Source organism: Paramisgurnus dabryanus, chromosome 21 (genome assembly GCF_030506205.2).
Source record: "Paramisgurnus dabryanus chromosome 21, PD_genome_1.1, whole genome shotgun sequence".
In the NCBI taxonomy this organism is placed as follows: domain Eukaryota; kingdom Metazoa; phylum Chordata; class Actinopteri; order Cypriniformes; family Cobitidae; genus Paramisgurnus; species Paramisgurnus dabryanus.
Window position 1 is genome coordinate 23,469,599 of NC_133357.1, and position 19,429 is coordinate 23,489,027.

Consider the following 19,429-nt stretch of genomic DNA (forward strand, 5'->3'; position numbering starts at 1 on the left):
CATACACCATCGTATATGCAAAAGGCACATTTTAATAAAACATCTTTTGGTAGGAAATACAAAGGAAGTGTGGATAACAAGTGACAAAACCAAATTCTCGTTTTTTTAAACCATGTTTTTATAAGGTGTGATGTTCACCCCTCCAGGCGGGGGCAAAATTCCTAGACGCTGCAGTTCTGACATATTTCATAAAAAGGCTGGGTTATTTTCAGTCCTGCGTTGGGTCAAAAAGGCACAAAGTTAGCCCATTTGTATAAATCAACCAAGAAAATGTTTATATTTGACCCAACAATGGGTTAAAACAACCCAACAGGCTGGATTTGTTTTTGACCAAATTCAGAGTTAAAAAGAAAATAACCAAGGATCTTTTAAGAATGTACGCCCTTGTGTATTAAAAAAGGCAGCTTGCAATTGCTAATACAGAAGATACATTTGTGAGACGACTATAAAGAACCACGAATATTTCGGAAAAAGCCACAAAAGTACAACTTTGATTTCCATTTTCATCATATAAAGCTTTTGGTATAAGGAAACATCATTTAGAAAATAGAAGTACTGATAACATGGATATATTGAACAATAAATGGATGAACATCAAATATTTTTTGTTAATTTTTTTGTAGTACTTGAGAGCCCCATTAAAAGTTAGCAGCAAATATCAGATAGTCGAGTATCTGATCAAAGTAATAACAACAGGCAACATCTCATTCATCACAGACTTTTATTCCTGCTGTGAAAATACATTTGTTAAGCGTTGTCATTTCAGACTTCAGTGCACTCGCTTTAATACAGTGGTTCTCAAACTTTTCGGCATGCCGCCCCCTCCCCGTTTTTGTGTAGGCTGCATCCCTTCGCACCCCCCCAAAGAAAATTCAAACTTTTTGAATTAAACAAAACATATAATGCAGTGTTGTTGGTTAGTAGCCTTATTTTTCTTAGGTTTAATTACATAGAATTTATGACAAATTAATGTACTTTACAAAATGTCATAAAACTGGGTTCCCCGGCATCATCTGGTGCACCCCAAGGGGGGCCCGCCCTTCAGTTTGAGAACCACTGCTTTAATACAACATATTTCACTTGTTCATTTTTGCAGCAACTAAGAAATAAAACCACCTTTTGCATCTTGTATCCATGGAAACAGCACAATTTTGGTTTATTACAATCATAAATTGTACGGTTGTGTATTGAAAAACAGTAAAAGTGATACGCGTGCACACAGACATTTAGACTGATGCTATAATAAATACTTCCTTCAGTTCGGCAACGTCTCAAAGTGCTCGGTGGGGTACAATGATAAAAACAGATATCGAAAACATTTACCTGGGCGTAAATTCCAATAAGATTTCCTGTTCGTTAATTTTGTACTTGTTTGCCCTGTATGTTCCCAACATCAAGCAGAAGCCATATATGGTAAGGCAGCTATAGAGTCAATGGACAGATGCAAAATGTTCCACTTTGTGGGTTTAAAAAAAAACTAGACATGTAGGTCACTCTCATTTAACATGAGGTTTATCACAAATAGATAACCGACTTAATTTACCTAAAATCGTTGGGCAAGACTTGCGAGCTAAGGTTGTGATAACTACTCGTGATTGGGTTAGATTAATCGCGCCCAGCCATGTAAGCTGGAACCCTTCATTCTGCATTTTATATATGTTTTAATAGACTGCAAAACCTTCACAATTTGTTTGAAATTTAAGGAAAAACTTAATTTTATAACCTATTGCCAATGGTGTTGATTATATGTATATGATTTACTAGTCTTTGTTGTGAAAATGTAATTGTTAACAGTCTGTGGTTTGGTCAGCTGCCGTCTGCAGGTTAAGCAAGAGAAAAAAAAAAAGATTAAAAGTAAGCAACGCCTACACATTTTTTCCGATGAAGTGGTCCTTCAAAGAAACTCACTGCTTGTGTGTAGCAAGGCAACAACGCACTTATTTTTTCTCTCTTGACAAAGCCTGACTGCTGCAAGAAACAACAGAGTAAAATAAGACATATACTGTATGACAACCAGAGATGTTTTGATACAACAAAATAATACCAGCAAAACTGCACATTTCAAAAGCGCAGGTAACAGATCGTGTGCTTTACGGCATACTATAACAACGTTAAATAAAATTAAATAAACCTCTTAAATAACAACAACAACAACAACAAAACATAAAACCCTCTTAGGAGAACCAAAAAGTATAAAAATATTTGAAAAGTTTATAAATATACAGATATCAGACGTGTCTCCTTTATACACACATGTAATGAGATTTGGTCTGATATTGAGGTTTTTGCAGCGTTACAGAGGAGTGCAGGAGATTTCAGTAGCTGGGCTCATCCATGTCATCGTCACTCCAATCCTGCGGTGCATCCGTGCCGAAATAACGATCACCAAAATTTCCTGCCAAAAAAGTAAGAATTGATGAAATAACATGTTTACTTGACATTTTAGCATGTGCTTTGAAAAGTCATGTGAGTTTTATTCAGCCTGCCCCCATTTTGGTTACAAAGGCTATTAGTGATGGACGTCCAGAGCGTGCACTTTTAAACCGATTGTTTTGTACCGGGATTCCTTATTTAGCCATCAAAACGTAGAAAATACATCGTTTTACAAATTTCCACAGGACAAAGAATCTCTGAAAACATAAAAACAAGAAGACCTTATTTTGAGATAAGAGAAGCACAATGTTTAGGCCTACATAATATGGGTTTTGTTATTAGCATGTTTGCTTATCATTCATTTCTAATGTTGTGCGCATGCTTAATTTTCTTTAAAACACTAATATAGTCTTATTACTAAGTACATATCTTAATTCATACAGTTGATATAAAACGCAAGGCATGAATACGTTTAAACACACTGACCGGAATCAACAGAAGCAGAATTCATTACTAACTAAATAACATTTGTACACAATTTTGGAGGTTCTTATGGGGTTTTAAATCTAATAATACTTGCACAACAAACTATCAAGTAAATAGCTTCTTATCAACACTGCAAAAAAAAAGACGTTCTTACTTAGTATTTTTGTCTTGTTTTCAGTAAAAATATCCAAAGATTCTTTAATTTAGGATGTGAAGAGTTTTGTTGCAAAACGAGATAACTCCATTTTTATCATTTTTGTCAAAACATGTTATTTAATATATGTTATCGTGTTATTATTTTGTTTTATGGTGCTACTTAGCTGTATTTTTTAAGTTATGAAGGTTTAAATCAAAACAAACCAACTGCAGTTGAATTGATATTAATTGAAATGCACAACCAAAAAACGATTCGTTTTGCAACAAAACTCTTCATGTATTGATGAGCAAAATGACCTACGAAAGTAAGTCTAGTTTTTAGACAAAAAATATAAAATTTAAGCGAATTTGTGGTTAAAACAAGCCAAAAAAATCTGCCAATGTAATCAGAAAAAAATAATTGAATTAAGTGTTTATGAAATACGTAGCGCCTAATGGCACATGGAGCAAAAATTAAAGTTTAGTTTCGTGAAACTATCGTGTGCGCACGTAAAACTATCGCGTGCGCACGTGAAAGCAAAAGTTTCACGTTCACACGTGAAAGTTTAATGTGCCCACACGAAACTTAACTTTTACAAAAAATTCTGCACATGAAGGTTTCGCGCGAGCACAAAAAAATATAAACTTTAAGTAAATTATTTACTTTTTGGAGTAAAAAAAATCTAAAATTTAGTCTCATGTGCTCACGTGAAACTTTCACATGCTCAATTTTAGATTTTTTTACTCCAATGTCACCTTAGAGGCTCGGTAATGAAATAAGTAAACTTATTTAAAAAAAAAAAAATCTTATTCCATTGGCAGATTTTTTGCTTGTTTTAAGCACTAATTTACATGGCGTATATTTTTTGTCTAAAAAGTAGACTTATGTTCCTAGGTAATTTTGCTCATCAAGAAAATACTTCTTAATTTAAGAATTTTTAGATAATTTTACTGAAAACAAGACAAAAATACTAAGTAAGAAAGTAATTTTTTTGCAGTGAAGTCAATCAAACATTATTAAGTCAATGTTCATGTCTTAAAAAACATAACAGAGAAAATACATGAGACATACTCTTATAATCTATACAAACTTAGTTGTTGTCATAAAATATTGTGTTTTGCACTATATTGGCATTTCAAAGAAAAGTTAACATGCTTACAACACGAAAAAATGTGCATATCTATCCAAAACAGATATTATGTACGTAATGCGTTATTCTCATCTCAAATTAGGTCATATGTCCTTTCTAATTTTAACAATGCATGTTTTCTGAGGTTCTTTGTTCTGTGGAATTGTATTTTCTGTGTTTTAATGGCTGAATGACCAGCATCCTGCGCACGCTTTGGAGGTCCATCCCTCACAGCCTCGGTTTGAAATCAACATGGCGGTGGACTGAATAAGGCATATTGGGGTTCGGTAACTCACCTATGCCTGGGATGATGTGAAAGAGGTGGTTGACCTGCTTGTCGACAGCAGTGGTGATAATTTTGACCTGAGGGAAGGCGTAGGCCACTGAATGAACACCCATCTCTGCCATGAGCAGAGACACCAGCAGAATCTTCTCCTCCTGAACGTCATGATCCTATAGACACACATATAACCATTAGGTTAATCTATGTGACCCTGCCTGTGAAAATCCAACATTGTTTTACTGTTTCCTACATAATGTAAAGAACAATGTGTGAAAGTATAACCTTCATATTTTTAATATTGACTGAGTTAGGTCATCTCAAAGATTAAAATAAATGTAAAATCTATAATTGATATTGAACTTTAAAGGGACACTCAACTTTTTTAAAAAATAGGCTTAATTTACAGCTCCCCCAGAGTTAAACAACCAAAAATAGTCCCCTTGGTTACTTTCAATAGCAGGGGACTATTTAGGGGCAGTGTGAATATCACGCCGGCTGCAGCCATGTTACAGCAGCAAAGTCCTTGATTATTACACCAGAATGAGAGTATAGTCCTAGCCATATCTGCTTAGAAAATCCCAACTTTTTATTTTCCGTCGGCCTTGGTACATGATGTAACTACAGAAGAGTCAAGTTTTAAATAGGAAAAATATCCAAACTCTTAGGTTATTTTTTAGCGCGATGCTAATGGTCTAATCCGATTTAATGGATTATGCTAAGCTATGCTAAAAGTGGTACCGCCAATCCCGGAGATCAGCTGAATGGATTCCAAAATGGTAAAAATCAAATATTTAACTCTAGGGGAGCTGGAAAATGTCCCTTTAATGCTCTGAATCTCATCATTAGAATATGATCACAAATATCTTGAAATATAAAGAGCAGTGATCTTTTAGATTTAACAGCATTAACAGCTTTAATTTCACTTGCAGTCAACAAAACTTGATTTAAAGATAAAATGTAATTCAAATAGTCTTTCGTTGTGGCATCATTTCCACCACAACAAATTTTCTACTATACTTGGTTACAATGGAAACAACAGTGTCAGTGAAAATCTATTAGATAAAAATATGATACGTGTGAAGGTAAAAAAAACCTATGTGACCATGTTTGCAACTAAAATTAATCAAATATTAGTTAGCGTAAAACTATTTTATCATCGAAAAGCCTGAAGTGCCCCTAACAGGAAAGACACTAGCATAAACCCAGTAGTGAATATGTGATGATGTGTGAAGTTATGCTGTACGGCCGCTGTCAGCTAGTGAGGTTTCACTGCTACGCCTCCACACAGACAAACAAACTGGGCTGCTCTACATGTGGTGTTTGGGTAGGCGTGTGTGCCTGTGCCACTGCACACTATGAATTGCATTAGATGACTGAAGATGTTAATGCATGCTTACAAGTAAAACTCTGATGGCCATCATGGCTGCAGCTCCGGTGGACACGGTGCAGTCCATCAGAATCACGTGATCTTCACTGATGTCTTTGGGGAGACGCAAATAATGCAGCTGGATGAGAAAGACACATGGCGAAGCAATGAAATAATGCGACTTTGAGGGCATCATGCATGTGCAACAAAAGTACGATAAAACGGATAAATCATAAAGAGAACGGGTAACAAAAAATTGAACTAAAAGTGAATGTAAATATCATTATAAATAAATAACCTGAAAAATGAAAATTCTGTCATCATTTACTTCCCCTCATGTTGTTTTAAACCTTTATGAATTTATTTTTCTGATGAACACAAAAGAAGATATTTTAATAAATGATGATAAGCACACGGCTGATGGTAACCATTGACTTCCATAAGAAGGAAAAACAAATACGATGGAATTCAATGGGTACCATCAACTGTGTGCTTACCATCATTTATCAAAATATCATATTTTGTCTTCATCAAAAGAAAAAAACTCATACAGGTTTAAAACAACATGAGGGGGAATAAATGATGACATAATTTTTGTTTTTGAATGAACTATCCCTTTAAAATGTAAAAACGACACAAAATACTGCATTTAAGGGATAGTAACCCAAAATAAAAAATTTCTCACCCTCATGTTGTTATAAACCTGTACAAATGTCTTTGTTCGGATGAACACAAAGGATGATATTTGTAATGAAGCAAAAAACAGAAGCACCATTGACTTCCATGGTAGCAAAAAATACTACTATGGAAGTCAATGGTGCTCAGAAACGGTTACAAACATTGCTGAAAATATCTTCCTTTGTGTTCAAAAATGTGTGTGTGTATATATATATATATATATATATGATGACAGAATGTAAATTTTTGGTTGAACTATCCCTTTAAATAAATGTTTTTGAACGGTTCCATACGCTACGGCTAACAAACATTTCTTAGCGTCTGTTGTTGAGATTTAAAAACGAAATTAGATTTTTTAAATAAATATTTTTTAAATATAGCTCTTGTTCTGATTGGTCCATTTAAAAAGTAGCAACAGTAGAAAAGGGGCTGTACCTCAGGCTCTCCAGTGTCCTGATTGGTCTGGATGAGAATTTTGCCAATGCGGACATCTTTGCACACGGCCCTTAGTGCGGGCTCCATGGTTTCCCCCGCCCTGAGAATCGACACGCCTGTAATCTGGGAGGGGACAACAGAAGAAAACACCTTTAGGCTGCGTGACTTCCCTTTTGTACTAAACTTTGCTTGTTTTATCTGGCTCATTGTTCAACAAGTCACCAAAAAAAAAAACGTTTTAGATTACGGCTAACACTGAATAACCAATAGAGGTAAAGCCAAGCTTACCCCTTTCCCGTGAAAGTTTCTGCCCTCGTAATCCTCTCCTTGTGGGGTCTGAACAATATGAACCTGGGGCACAAAACATGTTTTGTCAAACCAAACTGATCTCGATTGAGCAAATCAGATTAAACTGATCTTCCCCTTTGATTAAAACCAGCGACACCGCTTTCACCACCCCTCTCCTGCAAGCTCTGTTTTAAGTCTAAAGGTCGTTGTGCTGCTTCTCACTACTGAGACAAAATCTTGTGTTGCGTTTGTTGATTTTCCATCGCGGGGGGCAAGTTAGCCAAGTTTCCAAATCAAAGACGAGACCTCGATGCCCACGCGCAAATTGTGCCGTAGCGGGCCGGATCTAAAGATTTCCCAATGATCCCGTTTCTCACCTGAGATGGAAGGAATGAAAGTGCTCTCTCGATAAGCAGCCGCATTAACCTCTTGGAGTAAAAGATGAACTCGTCTCGACTGGTCTCTTTATTCCTGCAACACAATTTGTGTTACAAAGTCAGTTGTATGTGGGTGATTATACAGTATAATTGAAGATACATTTGGTGCACTTTTTTCAAATGGTTATATTTTTAATTATTTTTAGAATCTGGTACTCCTTGTCAAAAATGACAAGATGTTACAGGCCATAACAAATGTAATCTTTTCTGTAAAATGTCTTGCATAGCTAAAAATCATGATTTCCTGTTGTCCGAATTAGTGTCAGTTTCCGATTAATTTTAAACTCTGTTACCAATGTGGAGTAACAGTGTTGACCGTCATGGACCATCAACTTTTAGACGAACACATTTGGAGTTATTTTAGTAAATATCCTTGCTTTTCCAAGCTTATAGTGGGATAAAACAGGAATCAGGGAACGACTTCTGACTTTGAAGCCCAAAAAAGTGCATCACTGCAAAAAGTTACCTTCTTACTTAGTATTTTTGTCTTTATTTTGGTCTTTAAAAATATTTAAAAAGCAAAAAAACTGCCAATGGAATAAGAAAATTTTTCTTGAAATAAGTTTATTATTTTCATGAACACTTAATTCAAGAAAATTTTTCTTATTCCATTGGCGGATTTTTTGCTTGTTAAAAGCACAAATTCACTTAAATTTTATATTTTTTTGTCTTAAAACTAGACTTATTTTCCTAGGTCATTTTGCTCATCAAGAAAATGCATCTTAATTTAAGAATTTTTTTGATATTTTACTTAAAACAAGGCAAAAAAACTAAGTAAGAAAGTAATTTTTTTGCAGTGATCAACCCTTCACACACTGCACTGCAAAAAATGACTTTCAAGAAAAAAAATCTTAGCATTTTTGTCTTGTTTTCAGTAAAAATATCAACAAAATCTTAAATTAAGATGCTTTTTCTTGAGCAAAACGACCCAAGAAAATAAGTCTAGTTTTTAGACCGAAAATATAAAATGTAAGTGATTTTGTGCATAAAACAAGAATAAGAATTTTTTTCTTGAAAATATTTTTTTTTGCCGTGTGCAAAAAATTATTTAAGTAAAAATGTTCTTAGTATTTTTGTCTTATTTTCTTGGGTCCTTTCGATCATCAAGACAAAGCATCTTAATTTAAGAATTTTTAGATATTTTTACTGAAAACAAGACAACAATATTAAGAATTTTTTTCTTGAAAATAATTTTTTGCAGTGTAGGTAATCCACACAGATCCAAGGGATTACTTTTGTGGGTAATCGATGCAATATTGTATGAAAAATATCTATATTTTAAACTTTATAAACTGTAATAACAAACTTCTTGTAATGACGCCATGTTGGACTCAATTCATGAGTCACTGCGCAACGTACCCATTGAAACGAAAGTCCAAGATGGCGTCATTACCGGAAGCTAGTTATTATACTGTAGTTTATCAAGTTTGAAATCTCAATATAATTTTCTTACAAAATCGCATCGTCTACTTGCAGAAGACCTTTTTTTTAAACCCATTGGAGCAGTGTGGATTACTTCTGTGAAGGATGGGTGCACTTTTGGGGGGTTTAAAGTCAGAAGTTGTTCCCTGTTTCCTCCATTTATAAGCTTGGAAAAGCAGGGACATTTACTAAAATAACTCCACCTGTTCATCTTAAAGATGATGGACAGATGTATCTCAGAATGCTTGAGGGTGAGTACATCATGAGGTCATTTTGATATCTGGCTATCCCTTTAACAGCAACAGAATTGAAAAATTTGGGAAATCATGATTTTAGCAATATGAGTTTTGATTGAGGTCTTTGTTATTTGTCAATTTACACTTTGGAAAACATGGTAAAAGCACGTTTCTGACCTGATAATGGTGTGCATGCCCCGGACCTGCGGCGTGCTCTCCAGAACACTGAGGGTCTGTGGGAGGGGTTGAGCCTGATGGGCAGAAGCTAAAGCCGCCCTGTTTCCATCACCGCAAGTTAAACAGACAGACAGGAAGATGTAAGCACACCAGTATGTCGATAAAAAACTGACAAGTGCATTCAAAGACGTGACAGAAATGTAGACAGAGACACATGCTTACACACCGTTTACTATAGTAATGAAAACAATCATCACACATGTTATTGGAATGAAAGAAGAAACAAGAAGCAAAGACTTAGAAGCACAAAGTAATGAGTTATATATGTAAAAGAGAACCAAGGGACAATCTCCAAATGAAAAGTCTGGCAGTCTAAGAGCTTGTTTAGTCTTAAAACAGATTAATAGTGGCCCAAAAATGAATTTAGACACTTGAATGCCATTCCATTGAGAATATCAAATTAAGGAAGCTCGAGCTGCTAACAAGTATGATATCATTTTGATTTCAATTTTTTTCTGTATTTAACACTTTTTTAATAACACACAAAAAAAAAAGGGTCCAAGCACTTTTTCCTTAAATGTCTTTACTTAAAATAACATGATGAACAATGATTAGTCTTGATCACATTATTATGCTGTCAGAAAAATATGGTCCCTAGCTCTCATTGGGGCAGTACCCTTTCAAAAATTACACCATTGCACCTTAAGAGTTTAGATTAGTACCCATAGGTACATATTAGTACCTCACATAATAATACCTCAGAAGTACATAATATTAGTAACAAATGTATGCAAATATGTACCCAAATATTACATATTACTACCTTTATAAAGGGTACCGTCCCAATTGCAGCTAAGGACCATTTTTGTACCATTTTCTTGACAGTGTAGGTATGTCTTCATTTTGGAGCCACTTTATGTAATAAATTACATATGTATACAGCAAAGAAAAAAAAGACAAGTTAAAGAACACACCGACTTTTTGGGACTTTAGCTTATTCACCGTATCCCCCAGAGTTAGATAAGTCCGTACATACCTTTTCAACTCTGTGCGTGCCGTAACTCTGTCTGACGCACCCACCGCAAGCTTAGCTTAGCACAAAGACTGGAAGTAAATGGCTCCAGCTAGCATACAAAATAATATCAACATATTCCTATTTATATGTTGTGATTTGTATAGTCACAGCGTGTACAAATAACAAGGCCATGAGACACAGCCATCTTTAAACCGTATACATACTGGGAACTATATTCTCAGAAGGCGAAGCACTGCTACTTGGACAAAGTGATTAGCGCAACACTCTCTGCACCTCATCACTGGGATTGTCAGGTGTTGCGCTAATCACTCTGCCCAAGTAGCAGTGCTTCGCCTTCTCAGAGTTGAAAAAGGTATGTATGGACTATGTATCTAACTCTGGAGGATATGGTGAATAAGCTAAAGTCCCAAAAAGTCGGCGTGTTCCTTTAAGCTTTGTTTACACGACAACGCTGTAGTAAAAACGGCAACGTTTTTGCTTTGCGTTTAAAAAAAACATTTGTACACATGACAACACTGTCAAAAAGATCTGCGTTTACATAGATTGGCGAACACAACTAAAATACTGTATTACGTGTGCCAGGCCAGTAGATGGCGATGTTACTTTGTAAAGAAACACTACACCTGCGCACAAACATAGCCTGCATCTGAAATCTCTAAAATTCTGCCTTCGGGGGCAGCATTTCAAGACAGGAAGGCAATAAGGCATGTCCAAATCCAATGTTTGGTTCACATCCTGAGGTTTGGTTTACTTTCATCGTCTTCTATGCATGTGTATGTGCGGGGAATGTAATTAATCAAGTCTGTTCGAGTTCCAAAAAATTTAAATGGCGGCCAAAAAAAGTGGCTGGAGCACAAATTTAGTGTAAATAAAGTTATATTTTCAATTTATACACCTTTTGATGACATTTCTAGCAAAAAATGTGTAGTTTTCAAATATGCTATTAGTTATTAAAAAGTCGCTCTCGGTTTATATTTTAAACAGAATTTTATAACGCTGCCTATGAAGTCTGTCCGAATGCTTTTCTAGGCGCTGCCTTCATGCCACCAAAGTCATTGCCTGGCAGCGAGGCAACAAGACTTCTAAGTGTACGTACACACCGCCGCAGACTTGAGCTTCCAAAGTTACCGGAAGTCATTCATTTACAATTTACAATTGAAGTTGGCTTCTCTCAGCTTCAAGGAGCATCAAATCCATCAGCGTCGCATTTTAAGCGACCAGAGCGTCAATCAGAAAGTTAATAGAAGCTCAACTTTATGGTAATGAGCTATGACGCGGTTCAGCGGCAAGCAGCGGCAAAACGCCAGCAACCAATCAGAATATAGCCTAGACGTTCTTCGCTGGCTGATTCCGGAGAAACATACGATGTAAAATTTCATTCCTATCAAAACATTAGTTCAGAGAAAACAAACTTCAGAGCGGCCGAAGCGTCAACAAGCGTCCTTGGCCTGAGCTTCTTTGGAAGGTTAAATCTGCGACGGTGTAAACGTACAGTAAGCTTTCAGACGCAGCCATATTCTTCTATAGAGCGATAAAAACAAACAATCAGACAAAAGCATCGAGCAGTTTTGTTTTCACAGACGATGCCTACACATTCGCAGATTCACAGTTTACATGTTATCAAAAACTTGCACTTTGAAATCCGCCTTCAAAAGTTCACGTTTACAGGACCCTAAAACGCCTTTGTTGGGCAAACGAACACTCAAACCATAAAAAATTCCTGATTTCGGTTGAAAATGTTGTCGTGTAAACAGCTCCTTAAAAGGTATTACAAGCTCTGGGTAGTCTTTTTGGGTATCCCATGAATCAAGCAGTCAAATTAAAGACCCTGCCAATACACACACACACACACACACAACACTGTGACCTCAGTGTAAACTCTGACAAAATCATGCAGAAGGTCTACAGTTTGTCATTAGTCTTTAGCATTAATATTGACTCCAACTAATTTGCAGTTTTTTAGAAACCACACCAACATCTACTTTGCTCTACTTTTGGTTTGCAATGCAACAGCAAACGAAAAACGATAAGCAAATCTCACATATCCCAGCGGAGTTTTCTCTGTGTGACAAACAAACAAAAAACAGTGACAACAGGAAGAGAGGGAGAAAAGAAGAGACGTCACACCTTCAGGTGAAGGACGTTGGGGTGATCACATGACTTTAGGAGTGTGACAGCTAATAAACCGCACTAAACACAGACATACGCACACACACACACATTCTCAGCTCACCGAGTGCTGATGTTATTTGGTCTAATTAAATTTTTTTAAGGAACAGCTCACCTAAAATTTTTATTTACACATCATCATGTTGATCCAAAGCCTTATGGTATGTTTTGCTTGCTTTTCATTGTACATTACTTGCATTTGGCAGATACTTTTATCCAAAGTGACTTGCATTTGTGTTGCCAATGCTACAGGAATACTGTAATAGGATTATGCTGAAGTCAATTATTTTGTTATTCACGGTGGATGCACAAAGGATTTTATTATGAATTGGTGGAACGTCATTCATTTTCATTGTCTGGAAAACAGCATTTCTGTTTCACGATTGAGAGTCACATGGCTTTGAACAACATGATTGTAAGTAAAAACATTTTTGGTGAACTGTCCCTTAAAGCGTTACGTGCAAGCTTTGCAAATCAGTGTTTTTTTGTGAGATTTATTCATTTTTTCGACATGTTAGTTTGGTATAAGTCCTGATGCATCCGTCATCCTCTCATTTACTGACTCAAAGGTCGACTACATCCTGTGTCAGGGACCTGTACTTTCTAATCTCTCGCTCTCTTTCAAACACACACTCGTGCTCATCCGCTGCAGCCCAACGGAAAAATGAAAGTCTTTGTAGTAGACAGAAACTTGCAAGACGCTGCGTTCAACAATAGCTACAGTAAGAGACGAGTGAGAGAGAAAGAGAAAGCAGAGAAAGAGAGGTCAGGATAAGGAAGACAGTGGAGTATTTTTAGACACAGAAGGCAGGGGGAGTGTCTGATGCATGGAAACCTCCTGTAGCACAAAGCATTTATCTTCCTCTATTACCTCATATCACATCATGACACATCAATCCCATGATGCATCACTCATAGTCATTACTGGACTGATCAGTGAAAGTTTCCATCAAACACTACAGCAGTAATGATGGGTGTGATAATAAAGTTTGTAACTCTTATAAAGTCTGACGGGTTAGTTTTGGAAATAGTTCACCCCAAAATGAAAATTAGCCAATATTTTTCTCTCAAGCTAAGCTAAGTGTTTATGACTTTCAACCAAACACATCTATATTAAATAAAATACTAGCTCTTTTTAGCTTTATAATGGCATTGGCCTTTAAAAAAAGCATTTATCCATCAAAAATAAATCCATCCAGTTATCAAATGTCTACTAAAGCGAAGAAATGTTTTTGTTGTTGTGAGAAAACATTTATATTATTTCAAACACTGTGTGTTCAGGGGAGAATTTAGGTCAGCAGAAGGGTGACCTCTGACTAGGTTTGTGCCGATTCTAGGTATAGGCACATGAAGGCTGATAGCGGACCGATAGTTGGCATGTTTGCCCATTATAGTTAAAAATGATTATTATTATCTTCATCATCATAGTTTTACATTTACATTACTGCATAACCCGCACTTGAGTAAAAAATGAACAAATAAATAAATGAGTAATCTATTGCCCCATCCCTCATACTATTGTGTTTTGGCAATCTCATAGGCTCGAGGATAGGACGATCTTACTATGGGGCATGTTGCACAACACAGAAACCCATAGGTGCAATTTTATCCTTGTTTTGTTGTTTAGAAAAATCTGCAAATGAGAACGGCTTTATGGGCATTAAAGTGCCAATACTAGTCTGAATAAAAATACAATGCATTGATGTCATAAATATGCTACATGATGCGCCACAGTCTCACAAAAATCTGCGGGAAACAATGAAGAAAGTCATATACACCTAGAATAGCTTGATGGTGAATAAATATGGGCTAATTTTGGTTACACTTTATTTTTGAGTGTCCATGTTAAGATCTTTGCACAATGTAGTCTGTAATTTTCCTATGCGTTTTTCCGCAATCGTTATCCTACAAATTCGTCATGCACACAAACCTTGCACACTGTATTCGATGCGTATTAATTTATTCGTTGGGAAAAAATTCGCCAAACAAAAGTCTTCGTTATCACTGCAAATGGATGCAAAAATCGTCCTTGCTGGAGGCTGCTCTGTCACCGCTGTCCGCTTCTTCGGATGTGTGTGCATTCACTACACCGGCGTGAGTTCAATGCATTGATCACATTTTGAGTGTGGGCTGACGACACCTGACAATCACTCCACTTTCTATCTGTCTTTATATTAAGTCTCTTTGTACTCCTCACTTTGTTTGTCATACGTTGTGCTGCGAGACGATGTGGATCAACTTGTCAGATGCTATTCTTGATTTTGATGTTGCTTGTACGGTGGCTGTAATGTCAAAACACCATTCAAAATGCTTGCTACAGATGTGAAAAATGCAGAAAATCCAACCTGACCTGTGTAAACGTGACTGACAAAACATAAGGTCGGATTTATTATTTAGTATTAAATGTGCAAAGAACATAGGGTTACGGTTTGGTTTAGGGTTAATTGTGTGGGTGTGATATATATATATATATATATATATATATATATATATATATATATAAACATGTTTATTATCATGTTATTATTTTGTTATTATCATTAACATGTTATTATCATGTTATTATTTTGATTTATGGTTCTACTTAGCTGTATTTTTTAAGTTATGAAGGTTTAAATCAAAACAAACCAACTGCAGTTAAATTGATATTAATTGTAATGCACAACCAAAAAACGAGATTTCTGAAAAAAAAAGAGTTATCTCGTTTTGCAACGAAACTCGTAATATATATTTACTATTATATATAAATATATTTATTTTTATATATATATATATATATATATATATATATATATATATATATATATATATATATATATGCAAAATTAGATGTTATTACTATAGTAAATCCATTTAGCTTGTGTACCAAAGCACTGTAAAATAAAGCATTACCTTAAATTTTATTTTGGGGTGAACTATCCCTTTAATGTCTTTTTATTTGGGACCTTTGGAATATTTTTTGTTTAATTAAAGATCAATTTCATTCCAGAAAATATTTTAAAATAGTATTTTGCCAGAACAAAATTATTTTTTTGCTATTTTTTAAAATAAGGTAAAGGATTGGTCACAGAAGTCCAAATCGTGATTGGCTTAATTTTTTAAAATCCAATATCATTTTATTTTGACTTCCTATTACCTTTATGTACTACAATATTTCATTATTTGAAAAAAAAAACTCATTACTGTCCACATGTGCAGACTGAGAAGTCATCTGGCAGAAAAAAACTGAGACGTCGCCCTCTTTTGATAACTACAGGAAGTACAGCAGGCCTCAGGAGGAAGATGATGTCAATGGGGGACAGTGTAATGATACAGTAGTTGCCCCAATGGACTGATCCAAAGCCAGAGTTCTCATTACTGAATATCATTATCCATTAACATTACACTTTTATCCAAAGTGACTTATGGTGGATTGAAGCTATAAAGTGCGTGTTCCCTGGGATTCAAACCCACGACTTAATGCACTGCAGCTATAGGAACCCTCATTATCAGATCTAATTCAGAACCTGACTCTAGATCAGCACTGAGGGGAAACTTCTGCCCAGGATGCCAGTGGCGACAGTGACAGGAAGTGAGAGAGTGATGAGCTGAGCTACTCTACCTGACGCTGAGTTCACGCTGTGTCACCGGTGAGAGGAACAGGAAGGAGAAATGAATGTGGGGAGAGAATAATCCATGTGCAGTGAGGCAAAGCCAAACCAAATGTGTCACACCAGCATTACAGAAAACCAGGAGGCCCAAAAGGAATCTGCTGACTTTAACTGTTTAAAAATTGATTTTTGCTCAATTTTGCGGAATACATTTTAACAGTTAAACAAATTAGGGGTTGGGATTTAACATGATACTTTCAGAACTAAATTAGTTATACAAAATAGGATGATTTCAAGCATTTAAAACAGTAAGAATGGGAACTAAGTGAAATCTGTTAGAGCCAAGTGTCTTACATCTCATATGATACCTTGCAATAGCTAAAGCATTATTAAACCGAATTTTTAATAAACAAACATGCAAAGACGTTTGTCAATGGGGTTTAAATTAAGCAGAAATCTCTAGGTGCAAATTCCCTGTGGGCCTAAAACTGAATGACATCATTTGCAGTTCAATTCAATACAGTTAGTGCTACAAAACCACACTTCAGTCATATATTAGTACACTACAAAGCATTTCCATCTGCGAAATGCACTCAAGCGTTATAAATTCACTTCTTCTGACAATCACACAATGACAATAATCGCTAACAAATAACAAAACAATACAAACAGTTATCAATAACAAAATGTATGCAGTGTTTCTACAACTCAGATGACATATTTGTTAATATTTAACTTTTCATTTCAAAATTATTTTGTGAAAAAAAATCATAATACATAAAGATCATTTTTTCGTTGTAATTATAAATAAATACTGTAAAAACTTTTATCATGCTAAAGTGACAAGCAGGCCTTTTAAAAGGGAAAGTTCACCCTAAAATGAAAACAAAAAATGACCCTCATGTTGTTACAAACCTGTATACATTTCTTTGTTCTGATGAACACGAAGGAATATATTTTAAGGAATGTTTGTAACCAAACCAATCAGAGGCCCCATTGACTTCCATAGTGATCGGTTTGGTTACAGACACTCCCCAAAATATATTCGTGTGTAAACAAATGTATACAGGTTTGTAACAACACAAGGGTGAGTACATGATAAGAGGATTTTCATTTTTAGGTGAACTATTAGCTTATGGATCATTTGAACCAGAAGGGGGTGATATTGTGCACTTGAAATACATGGCAAGCATCATTAAATGAAATCTTTTATTTTGTCTTTCCTCCATATCAAAATATATTTTACCTATATAGTATTGCCTGCTTCTAAATATGAAAATGTTAATTCTGTTCATGTTATTGTCTTTACCTCCTCCAGCTGACTGTGTACATGCTGCACTATAAGATCAATGGCCACCATGTTGCCACCACCTACAGGAAACAATGGACATAAAAACAAATAAAACAGTGTACAGTAAACATATTGTGCAGTATATACACTTGTAAACATTTCAAGTGGTTCAAAAAGTAAATTAAAGTTGTCCTAAAACAAGAACAGAAATTGTTTAAAATTTTAAGACAAACTTTTATCAAAGGTTTTGATCCACTGTATGTGAATTTTCTGTAGAAAAAAATACTGCATACTGCAATATTACCAGTAAGACAACCAGAACCAATAGCAGACATATTCTGAAAATAATAAACTTAAGTATACTTAAAGGAATAGTTCATCCAAAAATGATATTAAACCTACTCACCATCAAGCCGTCCGAGATGCATATGTCCATCATTTTTCAGACGAACACATTTTCAGTTATTTTATAAAATGTCCCAGATCTTTCCGTTTATAAAATGTAAAGTTATGGGGTCCACCTCCTTCCAGTCCAAAAAATATGCATCCATCCTTTACAAAAGTAATCCAAATGCACAGAGCAGCAGCAAAGTACCCTTCACAAAGTACGCACACTCTCATCTCAATGCGGACACGATCAAGATGGCGGCGTTACCGGAAGCTAGTTATTTTCGTTTATGTAACTTTTAAATATGGATATTTCCTTATAGGGAAACACCAACGGATTACCCTCAAAAGGCCTTTGTTTATCCCCCTGGAGACATCTGGATTACTTTTGTGAAGGATGGATGCACATTTTTTGGACTTGATGGAGGTGGACCCCATAACTTTACATTTTATAAATGGAAAGATCTAGGATATTTTCTAAAATAACTGAAAATGTGTTTGTCTGAAAAATTATGGACATATGCATCTCAGATGGCTTGATGGTGGGTAAATCATGAGTTTAACATAATTTTTGGCTGAACTGTACCTTTAAGCAAATACACATTTCTTCAGCATATCAGCATATTTCATACATGTATGAAATAACGTTAGATTGGATTTGCAAAAACACCAAAACACAGTGCATGTGCACTGAAAAAAAAAAACCTTCTGGACATCGGTTGCACATAATTAAATTATGTTTTCATAAAATGAAATTAACATACATTTAAATTAATTTCATTTTAATCATGTGGAACTGGTGTACATAATTAAATTACATCCAACAATTTATTTAAGAAAAATCATTTGAAGAAAACTTAATTCAATCATGTGCAACCAGAGATTATTTTCAGTGTGTGCTTCATGTTTAATACAATATTGAAAATATTTTAGTAGTTTTTATCTTTTTAATATACATTATTTTATAAAAATAAGTAAATCTTTTCTTAACCTTATCTTCAATAACTAAGGCCTATTAAAACCTGGCACTAAAACTAACAATATGAAACAAACTAACTAATATGAAACAAAGTGAACACATTTTATTTCTGTGGGCCAGATTATGTTATATTGTTGAAAAGGTGACGTGGGCCACATAGAAAGAGAGGGTGGGCCGCAAATGGCCTGTGGGGCCGGGAGTTTGAGACCAGCACTGGTGGATAGTAGTAAGCAGAATGTTAGTAATCCAGTGTCTATTACCAACGGCTTACTCACCACGAGGCACCACGATGTCTGCAAGTCTCATGGTAGGCTCAATGTATTGTTCAAAGGCTGGCTTCACAAACTTGTTGTACTGCTTGATCACCCCTTCAATTTCCCGTCCTCGTTCTGTGATGTCCCTCCTCAGTCTCCGTACCAGACGGATGTCAGAATCTGTGTCCACAAAGATCTTCATGTCCAACAGCTGGAAGACAGATCATCACAGACAGATGATGAACCAAATCATGTCATTGAAAAGATGGATAAAGAT

At 35.5% G+C, this 19,429-nt stretch overlaps 1 protein-coding gene across 6 annotated transcripts in view; it reads right to left on the reverse strand.

Moving 5' to 3' along the window:
• Window positions 1-704: 704 nt before the first annotated feature.
• The window catches only part of uckl1b (uridine-cytidine kinase 1-like 1b), a 39,195-nt gene continuing 20,470 nt past the window's right edge, over window positions 705-19,429 (reverse strand). For 2 of the 6 annotated variants that reach the window (XM_065286315.2, XM_065286319.2), the window contains exons 6-15: window positions 19,174-19,363; window positions 17,551-17,612; window positions 12,524-12,543; window positions 9,447-9,545; window positions 7,552-7,645; window positions 7,175-7,237; window positions 6,887-7,009; window positions 5,805-5,912; window positions 4,421-4,577; window positions 705-2,395 (exon numbers count right to left, since the gene is read on the reverse strand). In XM_065286315.2, coding sequence (XP_065142387.1) covers window positions 2,316-2,395; window positions 4,421-4,577; window positions 5,805-5,912; window positions 6,887-7,009; window positions 7,175-7,237; window positions 7,552-7,645; window positions 9,447-9,545; window positions 12,524-12,543; window positions 17,551-17,612; window positions 19,174-19,363 — 996 coding nt within the window. In that variant the 3' untranslated portion in view covers window positions 705-2,315. Of the gene's footprint in view, window positions 2,396-4,420; window positions 4,578-5,804; window positions 5,913-6,886; window positions 7,010-7,174; window positions 7,238-7,551; window positions 7,646-9,446; window positions 9,558-12,523; window positions 12,544-16,252; window positions 16,270-17,550; window positions 17,613-19,173; window positions 19,364-19,429 lie in introns of all 6 variants that reach the window. The other 4 variants (XM_065286313.2, XM_065286314.2, XM_065286316.2 and 1 more) reach the window with 2 other exon arrangements.